The 13,226-nt window shown below is 35.2% G+C and overlaps 1 protein-coding gene across 5 annotated transcripts in view; it reads left to right on the forward strand.

Annotated features, from left to right (window-relative positions):
• HECW2 (HECT, C2 and WW domain containing E3 ubiquitin protein ligase 2) overlaps positions 1-13,226 on the forward strand; it is a 425,511-nt gene that overhangs the window by 324,731 nt on the left and 87,554 nt on the right. For all 5 annotated transcript variants that reach the window (XM_074302808.1, XM_074302811.1, XM_074302809.1 and 2 more), the window contains one exon: positions 812-997. In XM_074302808.1, the coding sequence (XP_074158909.1) occupies positions 812-997 (186 nt within the window). The remainder of the gene's footprint in view (positions 1-811; positions 998-13,226) is intronic.

The following is a 13,226-nucleotide window of genomic DNA, read 5'->3' on the forward strand; positions in this document are numbered from 1 at the left end:
TTTCCTATTGTGGTTCAGTTCAGATGTATACTACTCTTTGTGCCTCATTTGAGATTTTCTTGGCAAGGATACTGAAGTAGTTTGCTATTTCCTTCTCTAGCTCATTTTACAGGCAAGAAGAGTCAAGCGACTTGTCCAAAATCACATAGATGATAGGTGTCTGAGGCTGAATTTTAAAATAAATGCCCCTCACTTTAAGGTTAACACTTTATCCACTTCACTATCTAGCTGCCCAAGCCTTTCTCAATCCCTTTTAATTCTAGTGTTTTCCTTCTCATTTGCTTCTTATTTATTCCCAATATAGTTTGTACATATTTGTTTATTGTTCCCCCTCCCCCCAATAGATTGTAAGTTCCTTGAGGCAGGGGCTGTCTTTTGCCTCTTTTTGTATCCCCAGTGCCTAGAACAGAGAAGCTGCTTAATAAATGTTTATTGATTCACAGACTGGGGTGAGGATGGAAATAGTAAAAACATTATGGCAGATGGCAAGACAATATAGAATATGAAGCATGTTTTGGAGATGGTGTGATCTAGCAGGTTATGTGAGATGGCATTTACCAATCCAAATCTCTCAAAATTATAAAGTTGAGTGTATTAAATCTACCATAGCATGATGATCCAGGAGGTCTATCAGCAAGGCAGATGGCCAGAGGTCCAGAGTGGATGGAACCTTCTTACGCTTAATTTGCTAAAATTAATTTCATCTCTTTGTGTTTTGCTTTAATCAAGATACTTTACTCTTTCCTTGCTTTCTGTCCGGAACACACTTGCAGATGTGGATTAACTCTTGCTTCTTCACACTTTTTTCCAGAGTGCCTATCGCATGTTTACAAACAATACGTGTTTGAAGCACATGATCACCAAAGTCCGGCGGGACACTCACCACTTTGAACGCTACCAGCATAATCGAGACCTGGTGGGATTCCTCAACATGTTCGCTAACAAACAGCTGGAGCTGCCAAGGGGCTGGGAAATGAAGCATGATCACCAGGGCAAGGTAATGAAGGAAGTGGAATGTTTTGGGACGGGAGAACTGGCTAGATATGAGCTATTTGATTCTTTTTGTGCCTGGTACAACTTAGTCCTTCCTTGCCTACCTTACCACCTCTGTTTCAGTGCTGTTAGGGCAAGGCAAGTCTCTGGGAGTGTCCTACTCTGAAATAATATATAAGATGTACAAAAGAGAGCTGAGGTGGCTTCCAGTGGAATGACCCCCCATTCCATCTGTTCTATTTTTTCTGCCTATATTCTGTCAGCATGTCAAGATTCATGTCAACTTTCATTTTCATGGAATAATGAGATGCTTGCTCTGTTTATGGAACAAATATCTATACATATGTTTGTGGAGATTTCACATTGACTCTTCCAGGCATTCCTTGCAAAATAGCTCTGAGTTTTGGCTAATGAATAGTTGACCTTCCAAGTTGCTGGCATTTTTTTAGCTTGAGAAGAGCTCAAGCTATTTGGACTCTTAGACATTTGGAAGAGTTTTCTGCATCTCTTTTAAGAATCCTGTACCACAACCAGAAACTCCTAAAAGCTTAGCACCTCAGCCCACAGATGGGGCCCCTTCAGGCACCACACCTTTAATTAAGCACTTAAGCTAATACTTTAGCTAAAAGCCCTATCTGGGATTTCTTTCTGCTGGTGTCAGCAAGCGTCTTGGGAATTATTTCACTGGATGATATCCTTTTATGATCTCCTGGGGCCTGCTCTGTTTGGTAATTGGCAGCTAACAAAATAGACTTTTAAAAAGAAGGAATGGAAATAATAGTAACAATTTCAATCTCCTCAGTGATGATCATTGTCTAGGAAAAAACCCAGCTTTTGTCCCCCCCTGACCCTAATCTGCTTCTACCTTTATTGATGTTTTTAATTTTAGCCCAAAGTATTAGTGCTTTTCCAGGTTGAGTGTTTTTATTCCTAGAACTTCTAAAAATACGAAACTTTTTTTTTTTGCCTCTGAACATTTTAAAAGTAACTTAAATTTAAACTGGATTTTCAGAGACAATACTATATGATGGAGTAAATGTTGGATTTGGAGTTAGAGAACTGGATTCTAATTCTGACTTCTTAACTTCTTAAGACTTAACTTCTCTCTACAGCTCAGTTTTCTAACCTGTAAAGTAGAAAGGAAAGAATTGAATTTGATGGCTGCTGGAACCCTTTCCAACTTTAAACCTGTTATCCTCTAATTCTCTATAGACTATAGCAAGCAGCTATTGAATGTTAAAAACAACAAACAAGCAAACAAAAAACCCAGCAGTTTTCTCATAGAGAAAAGTAATCCCTAATATTGTGTCTGAAGGAATCCACTTTCTTTTTCTGCTACTTGAATCTAAATTAATCCTTAAATTTGTATCCTAACATTTAAGATCAAGATATCTATGAACCAGTTCTAGAAAGAAAGAGAGAGGAAGGAAGGGAGGGAAGAAGGGAAGGAGGGAGGGAGGAAAGGAAGAAGGAAGTAAAGGAGAGAAAGAGAGAAAGGAGGGAGAAAAGAAGGGAGAGAGATAAAGAGGCAGGGGGGAGAGAGAGAGAGAGAGAGAGAGAGAGAGAGAGAGAGAGAGAGAGAGAGAGAGAGACACAGATACAGAGAAACAGAGAAGGAGGGTACCAAATGGTGTTGGTTTTTGCCATGGCTTGACCTTATGATATATACTACATATGTATACCTATTTGATTTAAAGTGTATTATTTGACATGATACTGTTTAATTTACCTCAACTGGAAAGCTACATGACAAGAAAGGAAGCCACTTATTAGAAAGAGAAATAAAATCCACTTGGTTTCATTCTAAGATCACTGATTTTTGCCTTTGCTAGGAAGGAGAGAATCCAGGACATTTGGTCATTGAACTCTGAATTATGGTGGTAGTATGCAAATTTAGGTTTGAGTAAGAAAAAAGCATTTGTTGGCATTAGAATATTGGTTGTTTAATGACCATCTATACTTGTAATTTTTTGCTAAGTCTAACCATTGGTCCATTAGTCTGATAGTTTTTGCTCATTAGTTTGTTAGTTTTTATCTGGACACAAAAATCAGCTCCAGTCAAGAGGGATATAAGGTAAAAGTATATACATAGGTATGTGCACATAAATAGAATTTTGCATGTATACATATATAATTACTCAACTGATTATTTTTCATTTTTCTAATCTTATTACTAAGGAAATTATGTGGCAAATTATATAATAAGAATTAAGACTAAACTTAGAAATCAGAAGTCCTGGCCATGCTACTTTGCTATGGGACTTTGGGAAAGTAATTTAATCTCTCTGGATGTTATTTGCCTCATCTATAAAATGGAAATGATACCCTTCAACCTTCCTTAGAGTTCTATGAGAAGCAATAGAGTGTCATGGTAGTAGGTAAGTAACAAGCATTTAAGTGCATTTTGTGTTCAAGGCATTGTAGATAAACACAAGCAAAAAAGAAATACAATCCCTGCCCTCATGGATCTTACATTCTTATTGAGATGTGGAACATTATGACAAAGTCCTAACAGCCAAGAAGAGAATGAAGCACTATTGTTCTGGGATCATACCCAAAATAAAAATCCAAAAGGTCATCACGGGAGTGTGGGGAAGACTAGTATGGAATAGAAATATTGAGGGTGAGAAGCCCCAAGGCCCTCTATGTCTAAATCACATAAACATTTAATAAGTACCTACTATGTGCCAGGTACTGTGCTAAGCACTGAGAATAAGAGCACCAATAAATAAATTAAAAAGCCTATGGCATCAAAGACTTTACAATCTAATGAGGGAAGACAAAACATGAAAGGAAACTGAAAATCTCAGAGTAGGGGGAAGTCCCCAATATCAGGATATGGTAGAGAGGTCCTTCAGAAAAATCCCAAGTAATGAAGCCAGATGAGAATTGCAGAGATATTGAGGGAAGTTCCAGGGCAAGAGGACAGCTGAGTTATGGTGGCAAAGTAATTAGAGACAGAAGCACATCTGGGAAGACTTAGAACCATGGTCATGAAGTTAGAGGTCCTAGTTCTGATACTTTATTAATATGTGGCCAAATATAAAGTACTCTATTTGGCTCTCAAAGTGATTGATAATCTGGCCCATTTACCCTTCCAGTCTTCTTACACCTTACTACCCACCAAGTACACTGTACTCCCTCCATCCTCATCTCCTTGTTTTTCCTCTTCCATTATATTTCCTCTTTCCACCTGAATGTTTTCATTAGTTGTCCCTTTCAAGCGTCTCCCTCATCCTCTCTAATCTCCTAGCTTCCCTAACATCTTCTATAAGAAGCTTTCCCCAGCCTTTCTAAATCTCAGTGCTTTCCCTCTGAGACTACCTTATTTATTCTACGGACATGTCTTGTTTGTAGTTTGGTTTTTTTTTTAAATTGTTTGTCCCCCATTTGACTATATTTTGAGAGCCAGACTGTTTTTTCTCTGTCTCTGTATCCATAGCCCTTAGTACACTGGCTAGCACATAATAGGAGATTAATAAATGCTGGTTGATTGGTTCTTGTGTCCCTTGAAAAGATACAACTTTCTTTTTTTCAAGTTTCTTGTGTGTAAAATGGCAATTTTAACATGATAATACACTTGCATGCCTCACCCTGCAGCATTATTGCAAAGAGAAAGCTTTGTAAAAATTAACATTTTTAAAAAACATTAAATCATAGATTTAGTTTGAAAGAACCTTGAAAGTTATCTAATTCAATCCCCTTATATGATAGATAAATTAATTGATCCTTAGAAAGATTAAATAATTTATCCAAGATCATGTAGATGTCAAAATCAAGTCCTCTATCAATCAATCAACAAACAATAATTTAATGCCTACTGTATATCAGTTACTATGTCAAAGCATTCAGGTTACAAAAAGAAGCAACAGTCTCTTGTCTTCTATAATCTAATATAAGTCAAAGGTTATAATAGGAATCTGGAGAGGACCTGGTAGACTCTTGATAGAGAAAATCCCTAGGAGTATGGCTCTGGCTTTTGAAAATATGTGAAAAGATTTGGAAACTATAGATGCTTATGTAAATATAAGGCATAAAAATGAGGACTGAGAACAAGCTATAAAATTTAGCAGTCAGAAGATTGTCAAGCACTTTGAAGAATACAGTTTCAATAGTGAGGTACAAGGCAGAACTTAGATTGCAAGTAGTTAATAATAATGAGAAAGAAGTAATGGGAGGTAGTACACATTGAATTCATTCCAGAAATTTAGCTGCAGAAAGAAGAAAGTACAGGGTGCTGTTACTTAATTTGGCCTATTTTTTTCTAAAAAGCCTAATTTGAAAATGGGGATAATTTTTTTAAAAGTCTAAAAAAATTACTTTGGAAATTAAGAAATTTTATTTTGTAGGTAACAGAATTTGTGGCATAGGGCAAATGTTAGTTTTTGTTTTACAAAAATAGTTTGCTCACTTTATTAGTGATATATTTTTTCTTCTTGATGTGACTGAAGTGATAATAAGTTTATCCTTTCTTTCCCATACCATCTCATCTAGCTTAAGAAATATTTCTCAGTCCCTTTTCTTTAGGTAAAAATTGGGGATACTTTAGAGATCCTACCCAATTCAGGCTCAATAAATACTCCTTGGGAGAATTTTTATCTCATTTAAAATGGTTCAACAACGACAACAAAAAATAGAACAACAATCAGCAAGCATTTATTAAGCACTTACTTTATTCCCAGCACTGTTCTAAGCCATGGGAACCCAAAGACAAAAGTAGATCCAGCCATTGTCATTAAGGAAATTTTTAAAAAATTATACATTTCCCAATTTAGGAATATGTTTGTATCTTTAACTTTTATAGCTGAAGTTGGCCCTGAATTTCATGCCTGTGAGTCAGTGTTTGGCCCATGGACTGGTTCTCAAACCATATCCTAAAGATGATAATTGAGGTGGTGGCAGCAGCAAAGTGATGGCAGAGTCATAGTTTTCATTGGAGGAAGACTATTATCGTCAGTGCCCATTTCTGGTTTCTGATTTCATCAGAAGTTGATGTTCTGTTTAGCTTAATAAGTTACACTAGTTATGGCATGGATCCAAGTCTGGATTCAATGATTCCCAGTTAAGAAGCAAGTTCTTTTCCAGAAGTTCATTTATAAGTCTCTTGTTTGAAATTCAGAATTCATTTTCCCATAGAAAGAATGTTATAAATGGTGGTTAATGTTGCAGGCCTTTCCACAAAAGGCTTCTAACCTATAATGTATCTGCAGTGTGAATAGAATTTAATCTGACCTAGTCCATGAAGTAGTTTGGGGAAAATTCATTCAGAGTTGCAATTTGAAACTCTTCATGCTACACACACAAATTAGGGGACTAGAAACTATCCCTTCCTTCTGTTGCAAGTTACAAGGTAGCTCTTAGGCTGTAATACAAAAAATGAGTCTAGAATCAGGGGAGCAACTCTGAAGGATAAGAGCTTCTTGACAGGGAAAATACCCAGGGATACTTCTTTATTCTGGTTGTTATCCTTGCTACCACCTTTCTTTTCTTCCTCTTGCTCCAGGAATTAGTCATCTGATTTTCTTTCTAGTGGTACTTCTCTGCCTTGGATCTTTCTACTCCCTGAACCAGAACCACCACAAGTCATCGATTACTTTTTCAGTCATTTTTCATTTCTATCTGACTCTTTATGACCCCATTTGGGGCTTTCTTGCCAAATATGATGGTGTGGTTTACCATTTCTTTCTCCAGCTCAGGCAAACAGGGGTAAGTGAATTATCCAGGGTCACACAGTTAGTAAGTGTCTGGGGCCAGATTTGAATTTAAAAGATGGCTACTCTATAGCCACTGTGCCATTTAACTGTTCTACTTATGGAATAAAGCTGTGGTTCTTTTGAAGTGTTCTAAAGGTTTGTTTGTTTTCTGCTATTAGAAGAGTAGGGGTTTCTTGAATCCCTCTCCATTCCTTTTTTCTCTTGCTCTTTAAAAATTAAACCTTAAAATTAAAAACATAGTTGAACAAGAGTGATAGAGGGACTTTATACTCAAAGACTATTAATAAAATATGATTTATCCTTAGCCAAGAAGAACACAGGGAAACAGGATCAGTGGATTTGTGTTCTAGTCCTGGTCTAACATTGCTTAACTTCATTTTTATCACCTGAAAAGTGAGGGAGTTGTAGTCATATTTTTTTCAGCTAACTCTCTATGATTCTTTCACATTTCAGAGATAACAGCTGACTCAAACTCTCCTGAGTGCTTTGGTTGCAGGTGAAGGAGCACAGAAGCTTTAGGAGAAAGAGTCCATGGGAATGAGGGAGAAGGGGAAGAGAGAAAGGACCAATTGGGGCCTATGTTTTACTAGGGAGCCAGGAAAAGAAAGAGAAGAAGGTTTTGGGAGCAAGGAGGGAAAGCTACGTCCTCTGTACCTGAAGAATGGCTAGGAACCTGACCCAGAAGGGAAAAGGCCCTAGCTTCTAGGCTTGCCTCCGACACACACTGATTCTGAACATTGGGGAGTCAGTTAGTCTCTCAGTGACTTAGGCAACTTTCTAAGAATGTCAAGTTGCAGAGAAAATTATGACCTGCATTCAAGGGAGTTAACTCACCAGAAATAGTGCCTCATACATATGAAATCATAGATTCTGCCTCTCTCCTAAATAAATGATACAAGGTCATTTTGCGTGACACATCCCACCAATTGGGAAGAGGGAAAAGTAATCAGATACCTTAGCAACTCCTGAACTAAAAAATATACCTGTAATGGGGTCACTTCTAGACATAACCTTTCTAATGTTATTAGGCTGCTAGGATGGTATAGTCAGGGTGGCTTTGAATTAGGAGGACCTGATTTTCAATTTGGCCTTAGATGGGCTGTGTGATTCTAGCTAGTTACTTAACCTTTAATTGCCTCTTTTTCATCATCTGTAAAATGGCTATGGAATAGCATCTACCTCACAGAGTTGTTGTAAAGATTGAATGAAATGATATTTATAAAGGATTTAGCATGGAACCTGGCTTTAGTAAGCATGTAATATCTTTCCCACTTGCTGCTCTCTTGGTTTCCCAACTTTCCTCCCTCCCTCCTTCATATTTTTCTTCTTTCTCTCTTTCCTTCTTACCTTCCTTCCTTCCTTTCTTTCTCCTTCCTTCCCTCCTTCCCTTCCTTCCTCCTTCCCTCACTCCCTCTTTCCCTTTATCCTTCTCTCCCTCTCTTTCTCCTTCCCTTCTCTCTCTCTTCCTTCCTCCCTTCCTCCCTGAAGGTATTGGAAGGGGCCTGAAAGCATAGACAGAAATTAATTGAAAACTAAATAATCAGGGCAATTAAATAGAGCAATGGATAGAATATCAGTCCTAAAATCAGAAGGACCTGAGTTCAAAATCCAACCTCAGACATTTAGCATTTTATTTACTAGCTATGTGACCCAATCAAAACAGAGAGAGAGACAGAGAGAGATAGAGACAGAGAGAGAGACAGAGAGAGAATCTAATGCTAAAGAAGGAGTGAGTCAAAGAACATATCATAGAAACAGTGAATAATAATACTAAAGATAATGACAATAATGAGGCAACATGTGAATCAGAGCAATAAGTATAGGAAAAGTTTTTTTTTTCTTCTAAATGTCTACATCAATAAAAGAGAGAGAGTAGATCAATGATTTGGGCATGCAACTAAAAAACTTGGGGATTTTAAATTTGCTCTATTTCTAAGTTTTTTAGTTGCATGCCCAAATCATTGATCTACTCTCTCTCTTTTATTGATTAATTAATTAATTAAACACTGAAATCAAAATCCTGAAAATCAAAGGAGATATTGATAAAACTACTAGCAAGGAGATTATAGCAATATATCACAAAGATTATACACTATGATCAAATGGGATACAGGCAGGTTTTCTGTTGGGGGAATTTTCAGCATAATTGACCATATCAATGACAAAAAATAACAAAAATCATTTGATTATCTCAATAAATGTGGAAAAGGCTTTTGACAAAGTACAATGTTCATTCCTATTAAAAACACTAAAAAGCATAGGAATAATAATTGGAGCTTTTCTTAAAACTATTAGTTATATTTAATACCAAGAGCAAACATTATGTATTAAAGGGACAAACTAGAAGTCTTCCCAGTAAGATAAGGGATAAAGCAAGGATGTCCATTATTATCACTATTATTCAATATTGTACTAGAAATGCTACCTATAGCAATTAGAAAAGAAAAATGAATATGAAAAGGCCATAAGGAAACAAAAATATCATTCTTTGAGGATGATTTAATGGTATAATTAGAGGATAAACTAAAAATCTAGTTGAAACAATTAACAACGAATAAAATTGCAGAATTTAAAATAAGCCCATGTAAATCATCAGTATTTCTATAAATTATAAACAACAAAACCTAGCAAGAAGAGATGAAAAAAGAAATTCCATTTGAAAGAACTGCAGGCAACACATTTTTCACTCAAATAAAAACAGATGATGCTATACCAATAGAAAAAAATCTGAACAACAGTAGCCTAATAATATCAAGGGAATCAATGAAAAAATATGTGAAAAAAAAAAGCCACCTAGCAATACCAGATTTCAAGCTATATTATAAAGTGCCAATCATCAATCTAGTACTGGCTCAGAAATAAGAGTGATGGATCAGTTGAATAGATTGATACACAAAATACAAGATTAAAAGATCACAGTAATTTACTATTTGACAAGCCCAAATCCAAGGTTTGGGGGCAAGAGCTCACTATTTAATAAAAAAATTACAGGGAACCTTAGAAAACAGTCTGATGTTAACTAAGCAAAGAACAGCATCTCAAATTATATATTAAGATAAGTTTAAAATAGGTATGTGATTTAGATATAAAAGGTGATCTTATAAACAAATTAAGAGAATATGGGAAAATATACCTGTCATATCTGTGGGAAGGGAAGAGTTTACTACAACAACAACAACATCAACAAAAATAAATAAATAAAGAGGATTACAGGAAGTCAAAATGAATAATTTTGGTTTGTAGAATTAATAAGGTTTTGAACAAAACTAATTCAGCCAGAATTAGAAAAAAAAAAATAGGAAACCAGGGTGGGGGTATAATTTTTCAGTAAGTTTTTGTGATAAAGGATTCATTTCTCAAATATATAGGAAACTGAACTAAATTTATAAAAATAGTAAATCATCAAAAGATATAAACTGGCAGTTTTGAGAAGAAGAAATCAAAGCTATAAATATTCATCTGAAAATGCTCTAAATCACTAATAATTAAAGAAATTCAAAGTAAAACAAGTCTGATCTGTCACTTTACACTTATCAGATTGGTTAATATGACAGAAAAAAAAAATATATATGCTAAAGGGATATGGAAAAATAGGGACACTAATGTCTTGTTAGTAGAGTTTTGAATTTATCCAACCATTCTGGAGAACAATTTGAAGCTATGCCTAAAAATACCCTTTGACCCAGCAATACCACTAATGCGTCTATATCATAAAAAGATCAAAGAAAATGAAAAAGAACCTATACATATACAAAAATATGGCAGCTCTTTTTCTTGGTAATAAAGATTGGAAATTGAGGGATACCCATTAATTGATGAATGGCATAAGATTATGATAGAATGTTATTCTGCTGTGGGGATGGTTTCAAAAAAACTTGGAAAGACCTATTGGAATTGATGAAAAGTAAAGGGAACAGAAACAGGAGAACATTGTATTTAGTAACAGAAATACTGTAGTGATTATTAATTGTGAAAGACTTAGATGGCCTAATCAATATAATAATTCAAAATGAATCCAAAAGACTAATGATGAAAAATGATATCCTCTTCCAGAGAGAAAATTGAAGAATTCTGAATGTAAATTGAAGCATATTTTAATAGTAGCTTTTTATTTTTTAAAATACATGCAAAGATAGTTTTCAGCATTCACCCTTGCAAAATCTAGCGTTCTAAATTTTTCCCTTGCTTCTTCCCTTCCCCTTCAACAGTGAATAAGCCAATATAAGTTAAACATATGCAATTATTCTAAACATATGCAACAAAAATCAAATCAAAAAGGGAAAAAAAATGAGAAAGAAAAAAAAAACAAGCAAGCAAACAACCATCACCACAAAAAAAAAAAAAAAGATGAAAATATTAAGTTGTGATCCATATTCAGTCCCCATAGTCCTCTCTCTGGGTACAGATGGAATGTCTCCATCACAAGTCTATTGGAATTGGTCTGAATCATCTCATTGTTGAAAAGAGCAAAGTTAATCATCACATAATCTTCTTCTTGTGTACAATGTTCTTTTGATTCCACTTACTTCACTGAGCATCAGTTCATGTAGGTCTCTCCAGGCCTCTCTGAAATCATTCTGCTGATCATTTCTTATAGAACTATAATATCCCATAACATTCATATATCATATCTTATTCAGCCATTCTCTGTTGGGCATCCACTCAGTTTCCTGTTCCTTGCCACTACAAAAAAGGTTGCATAAACAATTTTGCCTTTTTTATGATCTCTTTAGGGTACAGACTCAGTAGAGATACTGCTGGATCAAAGGGTATGCATATTTTTATAGTCCTTTTAGCATAGCCCCAAATTGTTCTCCAGAATGATTGGATCAGTTTTAGCGTATTTTTCACTTTATTTTTCTTGTTTGGGGGTGATAGTTATGGAATAGCACAGCTAATACAGAAACATTTTGCATGACTTTACATGTTTAACTGATATAATATTGCTTGCCTTCTCATTGAGTTGGAAGGAGAAATTTTGAAATTCAATTTTTTACAGAAATATTTAATTTTTTTTTAAAAAGATCATTGGTAACCTTGACAAGTAGTTTCATTTGAATGATTAGATCAGAAACTAAATTGGACAGAATTTAGAAGTGAGAGTTAAGAGAAATGGATTGCCTAATATAAACAAATTTCTCAAGAAATTTAACTAAAAAGGGGTGGAGAGATGTAGGATGATAATAGAGATGATAGGATTAAGTGAGGGTTGAATTTTTGTAAAAATAGGGAGGAATGGGTGTGTTTGTAGGCTTGAGGGAACTAGGCTTTAGAAAGGGAAAGATTGAAAATTAAGGATGATGATTGATAAGGAAATATTCTGGAGATGATGGAAGGGGATGTGATCAGAATTGCATTTGTCTGGTGTGTCCTTGACAAGGAGAAGAGGCATCTCTTCATCTGAGACTGGAGTAAAGAAGGAGATATGGGGGAAGATATTTGAGGGATGTGAATTAAGAAGCTCTTAGATGATGTGCTTAATTTTTTAAAAATTTAAAAATTAAATAATTTAAAAATCACAATCACTTAATTAAGTGATATTTAAGATCTCCAACGAAGAGGGAAGGAAGAAGGGCTGTTGTGGATAATTTGAGAAAAGATGACAAGGCTTGGATGTGGGGAGTTCAGTAGCAAATTGATCCAATGATTGCCTTGTTCCTGTAAGGGCCAGAGATTGGATAGCATAAATTTGAAGTGGAACCAGTTAGCATAGTTTCATGATTTACTCTAATTCTTTTGTTCTAGGAAATAAAAAGTGGGAATATTCCAAGGTTGGACTTTGTTCTTATATGACCAGAGATAGGACAATGAAGTAAAAGATTCTAAAGTGGATCCAGTGGATCCAAAGGATCAAGATATTTTGATAATGTAGAATTGAATTAATTCATCAAGAGGTCACAATAGGAAAAGGAAACGAGTTTAACCAATGCAGAGATGATAGACTGAATGGTATAGAGAACAGAAGTAATGATAAATTCAAGGACTGAGGTTCAGGGTTCTAATGCATTAGGGAAAGGTGTAATGATAAAATTTTATATACACATACACATACCCATATATACATATATACTATTTCCTTGTGTAAGGGTAGGGGTTCTGAAGAGAGAATCCATTAAGGAAGAAAGAATAATGTCCTGGGAGTTCAACAGATAATGGTTCAAAGGCATGTACATGAGAAAGGGAGAGAAAGAGAGACAGAGAACAGAGCAGAGAGATTCATATCTATCTCTATCAATCTCTGTATATGCATATATATTATTTTGTTCTTTTCAACCCTTTACCCTTAACTAATAATAAGTAACCATTCTTTAACCAGAGATCTGTGCAGTGTTTACTACCATCACTTGCCTTCTAATTAATTTAATTTAAAAAATTGAAAATTCCCCTTGTCTTCAGCAAATAGTCATTCATACCTCTGACATTTTTATGATGGTCAAAAGATTGTGAGGGAAGATAAGGAATGATGTAAGAAATCAGTCACATGTATTCCTCCACAACATTGGGAAAGAGAAATAACAA

This window comes from Sminthopsis crassicaudata, chromosome 3 (assembly GCF_048593235.1).
Source record: "Sminthopsis crassicaudata isolate SCR6 chromosome 3, ASM4859323v1, whole genome shotgun sequence".
Classification (NCBI taxonomy): Eukaryota; Metazoa; Chordata; class Mammalia; order Dasyuromorphia; family Dasyuridae; genus Sminthopsis; species Sminthopsis crassicaudata.